The following is a 20,476-nucleotide window of genomic DNA, read 5'->3' as shown; positions in this document are numbered from 1 at the left end:
GGACAAAACTTTGCTTTTAAAAACTCAAGTGCCTTGAAGTTTGGATTGTTGTTGGTTAAATACACATATACATGAATTAGCGGCAGTAGTAGTGATGCTAGTGAGAATAAAATATCATGTATTAGACAGCATCAGTCTCTGAACCTTCCTAACACCAAAAGAAAATGCATATATCACAGGGCCACTGAGATAAAGTAACGCTCAGCCCTAGAGGGCACAGATTTCGTCTTTATGTAAATCAGTGCCTGTCACTGCATGCATGATTCACTGCTCAGAGTGTACTCTTCTGTGACGAATGAGTCCCGCTTAATTTGGCAGTGATTATGCGGGTTGCTGGCCCTCTAAACCCCTTTGAACTTGTAATTGCTGCTGGTTTAAATAATGAACATTAAGGGGAGGTGGATTCATAAAACTGTGGATAATTACAATTTTTTTCTTTTTTCCTTTGTTTTTTTTTTTAATGGAAATAAAAGGCTTCTGAGGCCGCTGATAACTGTATCGTACTAGGCTGTTACCGAAATAAAACTGCAGTCTTGTTCAGTCTCGAGGAAGGAAAGGGAATGGAAAGGAGAAGAGGAAAAAAGAGAGGGAGTGGGAGATCAGAATGGCTTGGATGCCGGTAGAAAAGGAGGAGCAATGGCATTCATGAATATTCATAGCTAGTCACATCTGTAGCAGGCTTGCTTTCCACCTTTTTTTCTTTGCAGTTCAACATGGACAAGAAGTGCTAACAAAAGAAGGTGATTGTGCAGTTCTATCAGGCTCCAGGTTTAATCTTTACAGAGCATATGGGTGAACTTTTTTTTTTTTTTTTAATTTTCAAAGACTCCCATTTTTTAAAAATTGCAAATGCCTTTAACCAAAGGAAGTGTTCCCTCTCCCTCCCCCCGCCCATGCTGCTTTTTAAAAATTATGTTCCTGTAATTATGAATGTGAGGGAATCAGTTGCCAAGGAAGCATGATGTGTAACATGCAGCAAATTTGTTCCTCCTCCCCTTTATGAGCACTTTACTAAATCTTCCAATATTCTTTGATCCAGTAAAATTTTGATTTGCGTGTGTAATGTATTGAAACAACGACGACAACAAAAATTGTTTTTGAGGAGGGGACAGAAACCGAAGTCAGCCAAGTCAGGCAGCTACTACCCAGAAACAACAAAGAATGAATGATAAATTTAGCAGCCTCATGTTCAATTTTCAAACAACACAGCAGAGATTTATAGCTTTGCTGCTCCCATGGTAAACGAAGCAGCACACAGAAAGCGTGTCTGTTTTTGATTTTGCTATGTTTTCCCCCTTTTTTTGTTCTTTGCCTATTTGCAGGTTTTTTTTTTTAACTCTACATTTTCTTTATCCTGGTGTGAGATGAATATCAAAGGCCTAGTGCTGTTGGTAAGCCTCCAGCATACAACGGCAGCTCAATGGGATGTTATTAGAACCTGCGTCACAACATGGCAGACTGTGATTAATAGCAACTGTATCAACGGTAGCAACTTCTCAACAACGCCCTCCAGCAGCTCTAAAGGGGCCATGTGAAGAAGGGAGAAAAAAAAGTAAAAAAAATGTCTGCAAGAATTAGCTACTAAAGGTTCAGCTTTGCACATGATTAGGTTATGTCAAAACTGTGTGACTGCTTTCAACCAGAACACAGTGGGGATATTTATTTAAAAGCATGCTACCAAATGCATGGGCTGATCAGTGTTTTATTTTGCCAGAGCCAATCATGCATGTGAAGAACAGGATCAGAGTGATGGAGAATGGGATACTGAAAAGACCTGGACTGGTGTTAAAGGTATAATCAGGGTTCCCTCCAAATGAAGAAGATTCTCCCAACACTTCATGAAAATTTCCAGGAAAACCGCAGGGCTCCTAAGTTTTTCCTGTTGCTACATGAAAGAAAGCAGGTTTAATTTTAAAATAAGTGTAAACTGTAAAGTAAGTGTATCCTTGCTCTCCTTTTTTTTTTTTTTTTTTTTAATTACAGTTTAGAAACTTAGGTCCCTGCATTAAGAAATGTGAAGCTTATTCAAATGGCCCATTCCATACCAGAAAATATTCTAAAAAATGTCTCCAAAGATTCAAATACTCCAAAATTAAGCTGTTCCAACTGCAGCTCATGAATATATGGTTTGGTCCACAGCAGGCCCAAAAAGAAAATGTAGAAGCATCAATGGCTCTTAAACATTACAGTCTGGATATAAACTTCCAACTCAGAAAGTCTTTAAACTTCTGCCCACCAGAAGCTTGGAGGACATACTGGGCCTTCTGGGATTGTCCTATACTTGCATCATTTCTTGGCTCCATCACCACCCACTACTGACCCTTATCTGGCTCAGTGGACCACTGCTCTGGCCAATAGAGCAGATTTGATTTAGTCAAAACCAAGACAAAAACATTTGTTAAAATGCTTTTAAAATATTTAATATTACCTGCTCCTTCTCACAAAACTTTTCTGCTGCTAAGTGGTTTTCATTTCTGTTAACAGCATTTAAAAAATGCTAATCATTCTGTCATCTTCTGTCTCTCAGATAGAAGAGGGGGAACGTTCACCTACAGATGTAAATGATGTTAGTAATCTCAGTCACAAATTAGGATGTTGGCATAGTATTTACACTGAAAAAAGTATGCAAAACTATTTTAAATGTATATATTAGCATTGCAGCAGAATTAATCCATATGTCGGTGAGAGAAGCAGCAGAAGAGTAAGACCTGGAAGACTTGTGGTAGGGTTGATTAGGAGAAAAATAATCAGCAGGTGAAAAGAAAAAAACAAAACAAAACAAAATTGAATAGCTCTCCAAATTAGATGAAAAGGTTAAGAGTGAATAGGAAGGCTGGGGAACACTGGTATATTGTACTGTCCTCCCTCAGGAGTTAGAATGACATAGTCCAAGCGCTCTGCTGTTGGCCAGTTGTCTTTATCTAATGCTACTCTCATCCTTAATTGTCACGTAGTTAGTTCTACTGAGAAGGTATGGGTTATCCAGTGTATCGAAGTCCAGAGGCAAAGGAGTGTATACACAATGCTGAAAATCAACACCTGCTGAGCTATAAATAAAACATAATAAATCTTAACTACATTAAAAAAGACAAGCAACTTTATATTTCTTTCTCAAAAACACACAACTTGCTCAACAAAGCACTGAAATATGCTGTATTTGTGCCAAAGACTGTAACACTCCCTTCAACCTGTTTATCTTTGAAGACCATAATTAAGGAGGACAAACTGGTTTATAGTCAACACAAGTTGGAAAAGAACTGCACTCACAATTTTTCTCAAACACTAATTTTCCTTATCTAAGAATCTTGCTTGATTAAAATCATGGGGCAATTAACAGTTGAGTGAAGAGATTACTTTCTGTTGCAAGAAGACAGCCGGCCTTTACAAGTTCTACAAATGAATAATTCGAGTTTAGTTCTCAGCTGTGTCCAAGCATCAGGAAACCAAATGCTTCTGCTTGTGGCTTTCTGATCCCAGGGCTGGCCGGGGACTGGTTCAGTACCTAATACCAGCCATTTAGTGCTGGCTCCCAGGTTTGTTGGAGCACTCTTTTTAAACCTTTTCCACACAGGAATCACCCCAGCACTTTTGTGACTGCCCAGCCACTCTCTTTCACTCAGAAATGAGTGGCAGAAGGTGGTAAGATGATAACCCATTTTTAACAACACACACACCTCCAACCTAAGAAATAGGTTGCCTCTGCTAAGAAATACATGATGGTGGCCTTGCTATGCTATCCTCAGTGTTCCTTATAATGGAGCAATATCCACACAGAGAAAGCCTCTGACTTCTTAGCCCCTTAAGACACAGTTCCAGACTCAGATAAGTACTTTTCTTTCCCAGCAAAAAGGACTAATTGAAGACGGTGTAGGAAAAATCGGTAAAGTGGAACAGAGCATCTACAGAATAACTATCACAGTCACACAGTACCATGGTCACTTTTTATAAAGGTGGGGAGAGTGAGTGGAGGGAGAAAAAATTTATGCCTAATCCTTTTACTGAGATTTAGCCAAAGATCTGTGAATAGTGTACATGGCATAGCAAGAAGCAGAGCCATCACTGAAAGCTCACCGCTGAAGATGAAGAACCAGTGTATGGCACACAGCCCTCTAGCAAAACTGCGACAGAGCAGCAAGTGTCCTCTGAGTTCCCTGGGTAGGTAGAGGGCCACAAAGCTATGGCAATATGGCTCGGGAAGGTTGATGCCTTTGGTAACAGCTTTTCTGTCAATCTCTTATCAGCATTTCCAACGGCAGAAGTTTGCACTTGAGGATTCTAGGATGGATGAATGATGACTGATGAGAGAGGGGGAAAGGAGACGTGGAAACCCTCAGTTCCCTAAATTTTCATCCCCTGCACCTTTTGTTTTGCTGAGCAATAAGCAAATAATCAGTACTAATGTTATTAAAACAATTTTGCTATCTCAGGGTCAAATTCTGATAACAAATGAATGGTCTGACTGGCCTGCAGAAATACATCTGAGGACAGTTTGATCCAATCTGGAATACTGGTGATCTGTAAGTTTGATCTAAACCAGAATTATTATTTCTGCTAGGAACATGGGAAAAGCTGGCATAAAGAAAAAGCTGTGACATGAAGCATTTGTTTGGATCAAGTACAACTTACTCCTGTCTTCTGTATCCTCGAGTGTGATTTTCAGAAATAATCAAAACAAAAGTGACAAAACCCAAAAACCACAATGAGCAAACAGCAGCTTTTAAGTGCTGTGGGAACAGAGACATTTGTTTAAGTAACCACTGTTTAAAAAATGCATACATAGTAACACCAAAATAAACAGCTTGCAATGTTGTTTATTTTAAGATACACAATAGTAATGTAAAGTGCTGCATGCACTGAATTCAGGGTGTACTAACATTATTTACAGTTCTGAAGAGCAGTAGGAAAACTCAGCTCCATGCCAGAAGACTCCCTGTTCCGAGAGCAAAGGTCACTGCTTTTGCAGCTAGGAGGATTTCAACATGCAGCCATGGAAAGCTCCCGCTCTCTTTTCTCATGCAGGTAACTTCTGAACTGTATATCAAAATCCTACAAAAGGCACTTAATGCCAATGGCATCTTTAAAATGGATACACAAGCCCATTCCTGGGAAGGATAATTAAGAGGGACAAAAAGAGATCTTTGCCCTGTCACTTCACTTCTTTAAAAATCTTCCAAACAGGCCTGACTCACTAGACTATGTTGAGCCAAACAGAAAAAAATCCCCAAAAAGAGAATACTACTAACAAAACTAAGCAGCAGCGTTCTGAAAAGTGACTGACTTACTGAACAGATTTATGTCCCTGTGTGTCTGAATTGCATTTGATTCTCTGCTGACAAAAAATGCCATTGACTTCAAACCATAATAGAAGTTTGTGCTATTTTTCTTCATAAAGCCAGTCTAGCTATAGGCAAGAAAACTGGACTTTATTCTGGCCACTCCATCGTCTATTTATTATTGTAATTGCATAGATTTACTATTGCAATTGCAACATTACTGTTATTGTATAATCCTTGTGACTGCCAATAAATAAGCCAGAAAGAATCCAACTTGGATCTCAGATCCCAGGCTAAATTTGTAATTCTGGCAATGAGGGGGGAAAAAAAAAAAAACAGAAAAAGAAAGCATTTTTCTGCCGTGCAAGCTGAACTCATTTGATCTGGAAGTCATTGAGACAAACATGGAACCCCACAGTTACATTATTATAAAGTAATGTTCAAGAGCAAAATTTCATTTTAAATTCAAAATACAATCTCTTTCTTCTTGATGCTTTTGAGGAAAGCCGTGTGTGAAATTCAGCAGTTTGAGTCAGCAGGCACTCAGTCAATATTTTCTTGGGGTCATTCTGCCTCTCTGAGGGCCCAGGCTTTGTTTTGAATCCTTGAGTCAAATTGCCATAAAAGTCTGTAAGTGAAAAACAGGTGAAAAGGCTATGTTTTTCACCTGTTTCGGCATTCGAATTTCTGTGTAAATCCATAATCAACCTCATTTTGCATTAAATTTGCATTGGATACATGTCCTTAAAAATCAACATGGATTTTGAATGCTCAAACAACTTTTGGTGTTTTGGGTTGACTTTTCATAGAGCTAATGTTGGAGCAGATGCCAGAAATACGGGGGAACACTAAGATGGGTAAGGGTTGATTTCAGACCTATACCTTCGCCAGATATTTGTGACACTTCACATGCTGTGAATGGAGAGCAGCATATTTATCATGACACAGTCTCTGTCTCTGAATATCTGAAAGGGTGGTGTTCTTAACATACGGTCCTCAATACAAACTCCCTTCCTTTGTTGGTCTGACACAGCCCAAGCCTGGCTGACCTTCAGCATCCACTCAAACTCCCAATGCCTGAAGGAACAGTAATTAAATATTTCTCTTAAGTTTAATTCTTCTTTTTGGGTCTTAAGCCCATTTCTAGTCTGACTTTGTAAGTTAATTTTGCAATAATTTTCCCACTGACAGGTAAATGAAATGTCATTTAAAAAGTTTAAAAAAATGCAACAAAAACTTAAACCCGAAGGAAGCCAAATTTGGGAAGTTTTCCTTCTGAAAACAGCTCTAATTTCAAGATATTTTTCAGTATTTAATCATTAATAAGGAAACATGGAAATATGAGAAATGCTTCAGGCAACACTACTTTAGTGTAACCCCAGGAATGCAAGATGTTTCTCAGCAGTATTTCTTCAAATGTTTTTTTGGAGTCTAGTTTTAAAAGTGCTAAGCACAGGCACTTCCACAGATTGTTCTACAGTCTCAAGGACTGGGTTTTTTTTGGTTGTTGAATTCCATTATTCCTGCAAGGCGTTTTGTTCCCCCTCAGTAATTTCTCCTCTTGTCTGTTTGTAGCCTGTGCTTATTCACCGATTCAGTATGCGCATTCTGTGTCGATGGCTAGATCTTATATTTTTGGGATGGATGGGGAGAGCGCTAGAAATAACAATACAGCTCTCATTTCTCTCATCTTCTTTCAGCCTCTGTTACACTTTTTTGGGAATAAGGGCCCTGATAGTCCAGGCTCTCCAAACATCCTTCTATATCTTTCTTAGAATCTCACCAGACTGGCCTCAGGCTAGTTTCATAATCTTCAAGAAAAAAAACAGTCCTGATGTTCAGCATGAGATCATAACACGGTGATCTCACTCTGAACATTACCTTTCACTACAGCAGCTCTATTGACTTCTTTGCTTAGAACAGTTTGAATTTCCCACCAGCTCAGTTGTGTGATATTTGGCCTCTTTTAGGAGAGATACCTTTTCGCAGAGTGGGCCTACAGGGCACTGAGTAGAAAGCTCATGAGCCCCCAGGCCTTGTTTGAAAGAGTTTTCAGTCTCAGCAAGAAGTTTGCTGCAGCGCTTGTTCGGGAGGTAGTAGAGCATGTTACAGCATTACCAAGTTGGAGAGTGCAGTATCACATATTTTCAGCTGGGGCTTTGAGTAGGATTCAGATCCCAGGAGCTAAACTCAGGCTAGTTTAACAGTTCTAGGGTTACGTTTATTCATACCCATGCTGGCAAAACACGGCAGTCTTATTTGTTTGTAGACATTTTATTTTCCTGCTGCACATATAGTTTTGCACGGGTTCATAGTGGGATTTAATCTCCTTTGCAAGCATTATTGCTCTCTAAATGGACAGCTTTTGGGGAAGAAAAGAGAGAGAAAGAGGCAAGAGCCTTTTTTTCTCTGAAGTTTGTTTGCATCCAAGAGCATTGTGGGATATAAGTTCAGGTTTCACAGAGCCAGGACAGCTAAGATTAATTATAGCAGTGAATTGTCTACAAATGCCTAGGGTAGATATGCACTAAGTAGCGGGATTTTTCTGGTCTGAGAAGTGTTTGCTTGGCATTTAATGGCCACCATACAACACACGCATACAAAGTAGGCCATTTAAAATTGAGATGTAAGTAGGCGTACTATATGGAACAACATGGATTGTCTTAGGATTGTCCTAAAACTCTGCAGCTCATCCCACCATCCACAGAGAAGTTCATACCAACTGAGGAAGCACGTCTCTTTCCTAAGAGATGTTAGTTCATGCAGTAAAGTGTCCATGTGGAACTGGAAGAAACAGAATTGAAAAGAGACAGAGCAAGTAACTCAGCTCTTGGGACAGTCTGCCAAAACAGTAAAGGGGGGTAGAAGGGAGAAGTAAATTAAATTATTTTCCCCCGTTTTGTTGCTTACAATAATAAACCTATTTTCACATTTCCATTTCATTTCCTACCTTATATCTGAAAGAGATCATCAGAATATCCCTTTATAGTTGAAATTAAAGCACCCTTTAAACATTTGTATTTTGAAGTGATCCCTCAAATTAACCAACTTTCCTTGCAATTTAGAAGTGCCACCATTCCTATGCACCTATGCATCCCTGTGCACCATTCCTTTGCTGACTCCCTCAAATACACATGTCACTTTTCTGACCACATAATGCTCCTTATTCTTGTTGTTATCACACGTATCATGACCTTTCTCACTATTCACATTCTTTATCCCTGAATAGTCCATTTGTGGACTATCAAAACAGCTGTCAGCTGTCTGCGTGTGCTTCTCAGTAGGCAGGGCGCTTCCCAACATGAATCAGGGACTTCGCAGTAGCCTTTCTGTCCCTTACTCTTCACTCTAGGTCACCCTCCTGCTTCCCATTTCTTCATTCAAGCACAAGTGGGAAGCACAAGTGGGGAGCACCTGGATGAATCAAAAGAGGCAGCAGAAGGATCAGGACTGGCTGGAAAGCTGCCAAAGTCCTATTTCACATCAGGAAACTCCCTGGGCTGTTGAGGAGGTGAACAGCCACTAGTGACTTCTTGAAATACAAAGATGCATTTGTTAATACTATTGCACTCCCTTTATTGCCCCTGGGCCAGAAGTTGATGCCCAGGGTTCTTTCTCTTGCTGTTTTCTGGGAAAGATATTTGATACCATTTGCATGCAATAATCACCACGTCAGGTCACCAGCAAGGAAAGGATCTGACAAGCAAAAATAACCCAAGCCCAAGCCACTTGAGCTAAAGTAGCTTGCAGCAATCAAATGCTCTCGTCTTCAGTGAGGACCAGAAAGAACATAACACTCTTAATTTTATATTAAATGCTCCCTCATAAAGGGAACTTTCAAAGTCTACAGAAGTTCAAGTATTTGTACAAGCATTGCATGACTGTCATGCTAGTTCAGCAGCAGGATAAAACCACAACAGAAGTGCAGGCCTCTCTAATTCAGCTGATGCTAAGTATAAGACACAGGTCTCACGCAGAGTTTTTCATCTGTAAATATCAAAAGCACTCTGAAAATCAGCCACCATCATTATGCCATACTGTTTAAACAGGGAAACTGAGGCACGGTGTCTTGCCATGGTCACAGCTAGAAACAGAACTGAAATCTCCTCACATCTCCCAGAGGTCACTTGTGCTAAAGCATCCTGGAGAAAGTACTGAAGGTTCAGCCACAAGAGAATGTGACAAAGAGCTGAGCACTCAAGAAATATGTCTTTCTATCATAAAATAGGGGATTCTTGAAAGACTTGTTAAGTATAATTTGTGGATAAAGTGGCTATAGTGTTTAATGCTTATTAAGACACAAAATTGTGTTTGTTTGTCTGTCTGTCTCCTGTTGTGATTGCATGGCTTCATCTTTCCCAGCTTTTTCAAAGGGATCAGAGTTCCACTGGAATTAATGGAAGCAGGACTGAGAGCTACACACTGTTAGGCACTAATCTGTGAATTATTTGCAAATATTTGAACACAGAGAAATTAAACCTGCATTTTTTACCTTACCTGGGAGGAAAGAGAACCTCTTTAATAAAAGATCCACGTACGTTCACAGAATATCAACTAACAATGCAGCTTACATCGTCTTTGGGTTTTTTTTAATTGGCATAACAAGCTTCAAAGTAGTCTAGACTAGGCCATGATCTTACAAAAACCTACTCCTTTTATATACCTAGTATACATTAAGAAAGTGAACAGGAGCTTTCCCATTGCTATGCAGTTTAGTCAGATAGTATTTCCACAGTATATCCACTTTAAATACCAAGCTGCCACTTTGAAATGTACCTCAGACCAAATAAAAGCTCGATCCAGATGACAGCGAAATTTCTGTAGCATTAAACAGATTAATATATGCAGATTTTTTTAAACACTAAACTAAAATATTTACTGCTGTTTACTTGGCTACTCTGATTCATTGTGCTGAGACTGCAAGAGTATGTCATGAGATGTTAAACATTTTATGGACATAAGCAGTCAACTGCTACAAATAAAATACATGTTTTGAACTGCCATCATAAAAAGGTAAAACCAAGATTTAAAAAAATCTTTAGGGCATTATACAGTGAGTTGACAACCTATCATCCAGTATTAGACAAAACAACTGAAATTAGTTCTGGCAGATTTGGGGCTAGCAGTTAAAAATAAAAATAGCAAATGTAAAAGCATGAAAACTGTATTGCCATTATGCTTAAAGACAATAATAAATCTTTAAAGATGCCAATGATTGCTTTGGATACTACAAACGATTGCTGCCAATCAACTCTAAAATATGTAATGCATGGTATTCTAAGTATCCTAACTCAAGGCAAACTCCACAACACCACAAGTAATATTGTCTGCCATAAACTACTCTCTTCATTAGGCAACAATAAGGATTGACATCTCCATTTCTTAGCAGTTGTGGAACTGCTGGCAGAAACACGCTTTTTTTTTTTTACGGTATAACTCTAATTTTACAGAAAACTTCTTTGAAATCAATTACATGGATCTTGAAAGGAAGGTCTTAAATAAACATGTCCTGAGGCAAAACTGAGAGGCAGTATCACTTTGCACAAACAACAGCAATTGCTTTTTCCCTAAAAATATATTTTTTATATACGTATACTCATGCGCACACACTCTAGAGAAAGGGAGGAGCCATGAGTTTTCTGATGACAACTGTTTTAGGTAGTGGAACTTGAAGATACTCAAAAGAATTCTCACCTCTGGTTGACTGTGATCTTGACTTTCAAAGGCTGCAGTGCACAACGTTTATTAGCGCAATGTTCTTGGAGTGTTTAAACACTATTTATATTTGCATATGCTTTAGTTAAATCCCTTTTTACCTTGCAAGTCTCGAAGCCACAACTCTATATAAATGAATTCTTGTCACTACTACTTCCTTGTTTCAATTACTTTCAGGAATTCATTACTTGGACTTTGGTATTCTCTTTTCTTTTCTTTTCTTTTCTTTTCTTTTCTTTTCTTTTCTTTTCTTTTCTTTTCTTTTCTTTTCTTTTCTTTTCTTTTCTTTTCTTTTCTTTTCTTTTCTTTTCTTTTCTTTTTACTTTTCTTTTCTCTTAATTCCTATACTGACTCTGCAAAGCTTTGTAATCTGAAAATAACAACCAGAAAACACTGGTGGCTGATCCTATCTTTTGCTAGGCCATGTTCAGCTTGCTCAGTCAAGGCTTTTTAATCAAGCCTCAACTAAAATCATGCACATGTTTTTCGTTACGCTCTGTTCTCAGTAATTCTCTGTTTGAAAATGGCAGGTAAAATATTAAATTGGGAAGTAACATCTAGCCATGTTATCTGATGGTTTGGCAGTGGCTGACCTCATATGCCACATGAATGAAATTCACCTCGCTGCAGTCCTGACACATTGTGTTGCCTGTTGATGAGGAGGAGGAGGAGGCAAAAACAGGCAGGGTGGTGAAAAAGAAAAGAGGAGAGGCGAAGGCAAAGCATAACTAGCTAACATCAGACAGGGTAGTGTGAAAAACTATTATAGCAGGCCTGGAAAAGGACCATTAGGTAGGCTCAAGAGCCTAAATCATCCTGGTAGCGCCGTGAAAGGACTTTGCTACAGACCCTCAGCCTGCCAGGGATTCAGGGAGGGAAAGGGGACGAAGGAGAAGGGAGAGCCAGAGGGGAAGGGTGGTGCGTTGCATTTGCTCGTCCCTTGCAGGATTCGCAATTCAGGGATTGTTTGGGGTGTGTGTGTATGCATGTGTGTGACTTTCACCCTATATATAACTTGGAATCTTATTAGATAACAACTCGGTGACACTGCAAATACAGTATTTCTCAGAATGCTATTTTTTAAGCTGAAACATACAACATATTTTGATCTCCACAGAAGTACAATAAAGATCCCCCCTTCAAAATAAAACAAGAAGTAAAAAAAAAAAAAAAAAAAAAACCAACCAAACGCACATGTAATAATTTCCAAGCGGGCTTCCTGTGATTGTATCCGATTATTTAAATTTCGGACTGTCTCTTTAATTTGAGGAGCGGGGAGAGAGGCGACAGATGGCAGACAGAATTGACTTATGTCCTCTATTCTTCTGCAGAAGAAGGGGGAGTGCAGAAAGTTTGATCGAGGCAGAAGCTACAGTACGCAGGCCTGGCTATAACTATCTAATAGGTCTTTTGACGGATCGGTTCGGAATATTTAGGTTTTTTTCTCCCCCAGACAGGCTTTGTAACAAACTCACGGTCCTGGAGGTTGCCATGGGTGACGAGAGCGCTGACATCCAGTCCCAACTACAAATAAGCACATGACAAATGGGCCCGGAGCCCTCCGACAGCCCTGAACCTTGGTGACCCCCTAAAATACCCAGCCTCCCCATACCCACGCCCAAAAAAAAAAGCATTACCGAGTATATTTTTTAAAACCGAAAGCTTGCACTTAATTGGAAACACTGCCATGTAACCGAAATGCTTAGGACAGCATGTACAAGTAAAAATAAATCACGCAGCATTGTTATTTAATGCACTGTGACATCATTTCCTGAAATTAAACAGAGATGACACAGATTCAGACAGTCCCTGCTAAGGTTCAGTTCAAACAATTCACAGATGTTTTCCTCCAGCCAGCAGAAAACAATGCGGGGCTTAAAGCTCCCCTCTCCCTCTCCCACTCCCTCACCCCCTCTCCCTCTCTCTCTCCCCAGCCTTTTCGCTGGTACGAAGAGGTATGGCAGTTTTATAATACATGCTCCCGCAAAAATATTCTTTTTTTAATTTAATTACTCAGGCTGTTGTACTAAATAGATGGATCATTGTGTCACAAAAGCATCAATTTTTCAGAAGAAATAACAGATGTCTATGTAACAATGATTAGATTAACCACTCCCAGACAAAGCTAGCTTTTGAGGCCCACACACCCCATGACCCCGGGTTCCCTCTTCTGTAGGGGGTGGATGTAGAAATGTCAGATCTAATCTCAGATTCCATTTTTAAAACAAACAAAGCCCCACCCCCACTCCATTTCAGCTCTTTTCTTTTAAGATTGTGGCATTTAAAAGGTATATGAATGTTTGGTCTGTTACTAAATCTTTAGGACTGATTTCATGGCCAAGGACTAGGAGCACTTGGAGGATGAAACCTTTCAGCCTGGGATCAGAAGTGGCACTTTGAGAAAGATTTCCAGTTTTATTTAGTCCAGGCTGGTGACGCCGTAGCGCAGGCTGGAAGGACAGGAGGGGGATGCCGGTGACATTAGGCAGGGCTGTGCTACCTCCAGCAATAAAAACAAATGCTAACGGCAGCCACCAGCTCTTCCAGTGAGCAACCAGAGCAACTTTGGGGTGCAAACGCACAGCTCCATCACCTTGAGGACCACAGGATCACAGGTCATGGGAGTTTAAGGTTCAGATACTGATTTTTCTTTAACACTAGGGTGAAATCATTTAACCTCTCCTCACAAAGTTTACCCAGCTGAAAAATGAGCTCAATATTATTTTGCAGGACGTGCTTCCAACTGGGCGGTGTTTGTACAGTCTGAGAGGTCTGTCCTACACCAGCAGGCAACTTATTACCTGGCTGCAAACTCAGCGCACACTCAGCCCTGTCTAAAAAGCAGACCTGGAATAAAACTGTACCTTAGGCTCCTCCAACTCTGACTATGTGGTGTACTGAAGCAGAAATGGCAGCCATGCAAACCCACATGCAGGTCGCTTTACAGGAGAATCAGAGGACATTGCCTGCCTTTCAGTGTACCCTGGGAGAGTATAGCACACTACAATGCGGTCCAACACAAGCGCTAAAATTCACCAGAATGTCTTCACATTCCTGTATTTTCTTGAGTCTCCCAGCCTTCTTGTCACCATTTTAACCGGACAAAGGTCTGTTGTACTGTCGGTTTTGTTTTTGTTTTTTTAAAGTACAGCAAAAACAGCAACATGAAGAAAGCTTCTCCTGATCAAGACTCTGAGGAAAGCTGTTCTTCTACTGTTTGATGTGAAAGTAAGCTGTTCAGTGTGGAGTGCAATAGCCAGCTACGTTCCTAACCCTCCTTTAGGTTTAATTCCTAAAATCACGATATGGGAGGAGATATTTATGAAGGTGGGATGGTTTCAACTGTTTTGAAAGGTTGCTCCAAGATTGGCTTTGGTTCGTGACATTAATCTCTAGAATAAAATCTGATGAATAAATAAAATAGCTGTCCTGTATAAAAGGCTTGGTAAGCCATTCATCAAAACATGATAGGGATACATTATATTCTCAGATACCCCCACATAAATACAGAAAAAAAAAAAAATCTGTTTCGGTAAGACTGTTCATATTATCCAACCTGGCCACCTGAATACAGCAAGTTAAGAAAATTAATTCAGGTAAGTACAAAAGCTGTGGCCGGTTCATTTTAACACATTCCAGCAGAACTTACTCTAGCCTGACACCGAAGCAGATGAAACCAAAATCTACTCTACAACAGACTGTGCAAAGAGCAAGATTTTCAGCCAGAAGATTGTGGAAATCAGGCTAAAATGACACTGTTCAACCAAATGTTAGGAGACAGAACTTCAGCTAGCAAAAAAAGCAAAAAAACCAGCTCGACTCCACTGACTTCAGGGGAGCCATCCCAAATACCATCAGCTGGGAATCTGGCACTGTCATAAGAAAGGTTTAGTCTGCAGGCTACCATTGCTATATCTGGTACTTTTAGTTAGTTCTTACAGACTGTAACAAAAGAAACAGCCAAAACAGAATTTTAACAAAGGGCATCATTCCAGGTAAGTGTCAAAGAATAAACACGTCTCTGTTCTACCAGCTCTGTAAAAGAAGGGGAAAAAACGTTGAATGTAGCAAAAGTGTAGTCCTCGATACACTGTGCTGCAGAAAGGGATGAACTACCAGAGGTACAAGTCCATAGAACAGTATAATTACTTCCTTTATAACTTTGCTCTCTTCTGATTATGTACATACATTTTATAGGTCCTCCATCCTTCAAAAGGGCATGGGAGGAGGGGGGCCGGCTCTGTGTAGCTGCTGGTAAGAAATCCTAATCTCAACATTGGTGTAAGCTAGAGGTGTCTATACATTTGAGCACTTCCTGTTTTCACTTTGTGATCAAATATGTTCTTTGCAGGGCAAATAGGGGAGCACTTGAGGGAGGAAAGCAGAGATGTCTGAGAGGCTAATTGAGTGTACTAAGGACTCCTTGGCATAGAGGAAAAGGAGTCTTCCAGAGCTATGAATAAACTCTCGGCTTGGGTCAGATTTCTTGCTGTTTCTTTTCTTTAACCACCTTTGAACTCAAATAAAAACAGCCTTAATGTCAGGTTTACCTTTCTGATGTCGTAATCTTTATGTACTATTGAAAAGCTTATACTACCAGACTAGGATTTCCTCTACTTTCTTAAACACTGGATATTATCCAGAAAAAGCATACACATTTCCAACCAATTCATCCTCAGATCTTTCATCTTCCGGTACTGTTGTAATTCCAAATGTAAGACAGAGCTCAGTAAGTGAACAAGAACATGACAGAAGCTCCTTCTTCTTGCATTTGATTTCCAACAATAAAAACATGCATGTGTATCCTATTTCAAATATAATTAAAGTTACTGTAAAATGGAAGCTGTGATAGGGGTTAGAAATTGTTTTGAAAGACACAGCCTGTCAGGTACATTCCTTCTACATCAGAGTTCAAGTGCCTGTCTCTTCAAAAAAGCCACTTAGGCAATTCAGTTTTTAAAATCAGCTACCTTAGGAGTTTGCAAACTGATTGAATAAAGGAAAAAAATAGCATTTTATTTAAAATCATGAGCAAACACAATTAGTCAGAACTGAGTTCCTCGCTTTGAATTTGACAGTCTAAAGGAATTTCACGTTTAATCCATGCCATAAGAGATGGACTGCCACTGCCTCTCCTTCCAGGGAAACCAGAGGTTAATGATTTTTGTCATATTGAGACTAACAGCTAACAATTGCTACAGTTGGCCTTTAGTATTTTATTTGTCCTTTTGAGGTATTCAGAATAGGTGACAATGGCTTGCAGTTGAGAACATATGTAGAGAGACCCCTGTGGCTTATGGAAAAGTTGCTCCATGCTGGTTGGGTGTTTGAAAAAAAAATACAACCAGAGCTCTTTTATGTTCCTCTCCTTAATGAATGCATGAATGTCAAAATGTACCAATGGCCCATTCAGGGGGCAAAGCCTAAGCAGCTCCTTCTTTAAGAACACATCCTGAGATGTAAAATACGTTTGCTTAACAAATTAAAATAATGAGATAATTCAATTAGTTTCTTTAAAAAAAAAAAAAAAAGAGAAAGAAAAAAGGGTACATCAGGGGATTATTGTAATACAAGAACAGGTCATACAGCACAAACGAGGAACAAACCAATTTGAAATAAGGTTAGAGTAGTAATGAAGGAATGTACATTGAATCATGGACTGCCATTGTAAAGATATTTACTTGAAACAATAAAATTGTACATCACAGATTCCCCTGTTCTGGCTCAGCCAGCATTGCACTTTGAATGGACAAGCTAATTTGAGAAAAAGTGCGAGATCTTTAAAAGAAAGGAGTTCTCTTCCTTCCCTGCATGTGTTTATGGCAAGAATCTTTCTGAATTTACATTGCACTGGTCAGGGGTCTCCATTATCAGTTTTCAGGTCTGAGAATTACAGCACAGTAAATCTTTCAACACCTGCAAACTCATTAAAGCTTGGTCGGTAAAAGGTTTGGGGCTTTTTTGTGTTCATTTAATTTGATTTTTGCGGGGCCATCCTCACCAGTGATGGCAAATTTCCTCAATTCATGCAGGATGGAGAGGGTCAGGAGAGAGAGGATGGAAACAAGAAAAAGGGATTTCAAAAAGCCAGGAGGACTTTCCTCAAGAGAAGCAAGAGGCAGTTGACTGTTTAATAAGCATGTGTCGAATGCTTTCAAGGAGCACATGAGAAAGGAAGGCAGGGAGAAAAAAAACAAGATATCACAAATTTCATAAGAGGAAATGGAGTTAACACGGAGACATGTACAAAACAAACTGGTTTATTTGTGGCCCTGCTTTTTGCTGTCTGCCTGTACTACTCCTCTAAAGATACCCTACAGCTAAATGAAAAACCCTCCACTCACACTCACTCGACTTCCAAATTAAAAACATTTTACAGGTTAGTAAATCTCCAGCTGAGGTGATGTAGCAAAGAACAGCTGTGAAGTAATTTTGATAATGATGAGAATAATAAGCACATGGCAAGGTTCAGGGCTTTGCTGTTGCAGCTTCAGTGCTCCTGAATAGATAAAAGTGATTAAATACTCCTGATTATCCCTGACCAATATGTAATGGATTTACAGCCCTTTCAATTAGTCAGTATTTGCTTAGGACTCATTATTTTGTCTTTGGTTAAGTAATCAGCCCAGAGACTCATGTTCTGTCTAATTCCTCTGAGCCAAGTGGGTACAGGGCACCTGACCTTTGAAATGGCCATAGCTGGGAGGCAGGAATAACCACTACTCCAGCAGAGACACTGGCTATTCCAGCTAATCCTGACCCCACAGGCCAGATCAATGCACCTTAGTTTGCTACTAATGTCCTTACATCAAAATGATGGTTTAGAAATGTGGATCTATCGCTCCCCCCTTTAGCTGTGCTGCTAGCAGAGCAGTTCAATAGTCCCTATCATAAATAAAGCTGGTACCTTGTCCTGAAATCATTACACTGTAACCAACATCAGCTACCATGGAAATTTATAAAACTTCGGTAGAAGAGGAGGTAGTTAATAACAGTTAGCATTTTAAGCCTTATCAAGTGAGAAACAATTTTACAGTGAGAGGAAGAGGAAAATCAATTGATAATTTTACCAGTTTCCATTATTTCCCACATGAAGTAAACTACAAAGAGTGTTACTAAGTTTTGTGTGGAACCGTGTTTTGATGTCTAAGTGAAGCTATAATAGTCAACAGAACACCAACACATAAAACCAGTTGCAAGCAGGAGGATAAATATAGCCCATGAAAAACATTGCTTTTTCACATATTTAATCTCTCTCCCCCAAATGTGAATATGGCTAGCTTTTAACATAACGGATTTGAAGAAAAGCTATAAAGGTGCTTATTCTCTCTGTTATGCAACTGAAGAATTATGGAACCTGTAAGCCTTCTATATTTCTCACAAAAAAGTACGAATGACAAGTTTACAAGCTCCTGCTTTGACTTCTCTAACATCCACAGCGTACGTCAGCCCATACAGACTGGGGCTCGCTCTTCCGCCACATACATATGAAGTTTGCATAAACAGAGGCCAGCAATAAAGATTCCAGAAGGCAGAGCTTTATATATGCTAAAGCAAGAAACCCCCTTTTTTGTTCTTAGGAACATTTTGAATAGTTCAAAGCAAAAAATGGTTACTTTATATGTAGGTGTTGTTCCATGCTAAGGCTTTGTATTCTCTCTCTCTTTCTCTCTCTATAGGCATGTATGTGTGCATATATATACATAGAGAGATAGATGGATTTCAGATTTGTCATGATTCCAAGAGCCAAGAAAAAAAATCTAGGGGGGGAAAAAAAACCAACAATAACTGACCCCTAATAATGGTCCAAAAATTATGGGGACAATTGATTTCTAATAATGATGAGTAAACCTCATTAGGCACATGAATAGAAATCTATTTTGGTTTTGGGCACCACTTACTGTGAGATGCTGGAAAAGCCACGCTCTCATGATATTTGTTGCTACTTTGGGGAAAATGCCTCTTTTCTTCTGACGCTTTTTGTCCTTGTCTGGGTCATCGTCATCCCCTGTACCAGGTGAGGCTACACTGTTGTCTAAACCATCTCCTACAACAAAGAGAAAAACAGGAAAGAGGAGACATTTAATGAACAAAATATAGAAGCCAAAAAGTATTAATTACCAACACACTACTACAGTTTTATTTTGACTTGCTAGATCAGGCACATACAGTTTCTCATTATATATGAGTGCTGATACAAATACGTAAAAATTAGAAACCATGTCTCTCCAAATACTAATTTTGCATTTCACACATGCATATATCATTAATTCAATTATAATTGTGTGTTTGACATAGTGCAATAGCTCTTTGTCAATTATGGGATTCAACGTGGGAAAACCTGCCACAAGAAAACCCATTCACTGTAAATGCATCCCTACAACCATTCTGAATACGTACTATAAGTAATCAAGTTAAATGTTCTGTAGTCTATATATTCGAGGCCCTCTGCAGAGGTGGCAGTAACCATGTCACCGTTCAGTGCACATAACACACTCTTAGATGAGCCCCTTGCCATAACCATCACCTCCCAACACACATACACACGCACGCACAAACATGTACACCTAGTGTGACCCTGCATATCGCATTTGCATGACATGAAAACTTCTACATCTCTGCATCAGTGATTATTATCATTAAAAAAAAAAAGATGCACATCAAGGTAGAGCTCTCACTTAATCAGAACTTTCCATCAACATCTTTCTCTTCTGTGCTTTTTCCCTGGCATTAATTGTGCATTAGCAAAAATCATTTACTTTTAACAGTCATAGTTATTTTTTCTTGCCCTCCAGCAAAAATGCCTTGAAAGCCTGCCTGGAGGGCATCTAAATTATGTATCTGAAAAACTCTTCTGGCAAGGCATTGCAGGACCCCTACTTTCTTAAAATTCATACGAGCACGTCTTCCTGTTTTTGGGAAGGCATCAATCAAGAGCAGCAATATATGCCATATTCCTACATTAATATTTGAACTAATAACTTTAAAAAAAGGAAAGAAACAAGATCCGACTTGTGGCATAATCAAATGCAAAATAAATGAAGAATACTGGGACAGCACTGAGACTTTATAGATTGCTGTGTTTTCCTTACACATCATTAGCCCGGAGCCACACGAAAGAGGAAAACAGAGAAGTGGAGAGTTTATGCTCCCTGCTGGTGTTTAAGAAGCCGAGGTCCTGGAAGGACATCTGGGAATTGTGCTGAGACGGTGGTTTTTGTAATTTAAGAATAGACATTCATTAGCAGTAAATGCCATAAATCCCATGCTAAGTAAAAACCTTGTCCAAGAAAGCCTAAAACAATAAACTCTGTGCTCAATGTAGCCTGAGCTAGACGCTCCATAGCTTCCTGAGGAATGCTATAGATTCACGAGCTAATTCCTATAGCCTTGTCTAGCTCTATAGTGCTACTAAACGAAATACGTTGCTGCTACATACAGTCCATTTGCTTCAAAACTTGCATTTCAGCTCCATCTTCCCTCCCGTG

The 20,476-nt window shown here is 39.5% G+C and overlaps 1 protein-coding gene across 6 annotated transcripts in view; it reads right to left on the bottom strand.

Moving 5' to 3' along the window:
• Positions 1-20,476, bottom strand: part of MEIS2 (Meis homeobox 2) — a 175,366-nt gene that overhangs the window by 102,823 nt on the left and 52,067 nt on the right. For all 6 annotated transcript variants that reach the window (XM_087746629.1, XM_087746633.1, XM_087746628.1 and 3 more), the window contains one exon: positions 18,890-19,035. In XM_087746629.1, the coding sequence (XP_087602755.1) occupies positions 18,890-19,035 (146 nt within the window). The remainder of the gene's footprint in view (positions 1-18,889; positions 19,036-20,476) is intronic.

Source organism: Nipponia nippon, unplaced genomic scaffold (genome assembly GCF_047370975.1).
Source record: "Nipponia nippon isolate SJK-2023a ecotype South Korea unplaced genomic scaffold, ASM4737097v1 scaffold_10, whole genome shotgun sequence".
Classification (NCBI taxonomy): domain Eukaryota; kingdom Metazoa; phylum Chordata; class Aves; order Pelecaniformes; family Threskiornithidae; genus Nipponia; species Nipponia nippon.
This window is presented reverse-complemented; position numbering and strand designations above follow the sequence as displayed.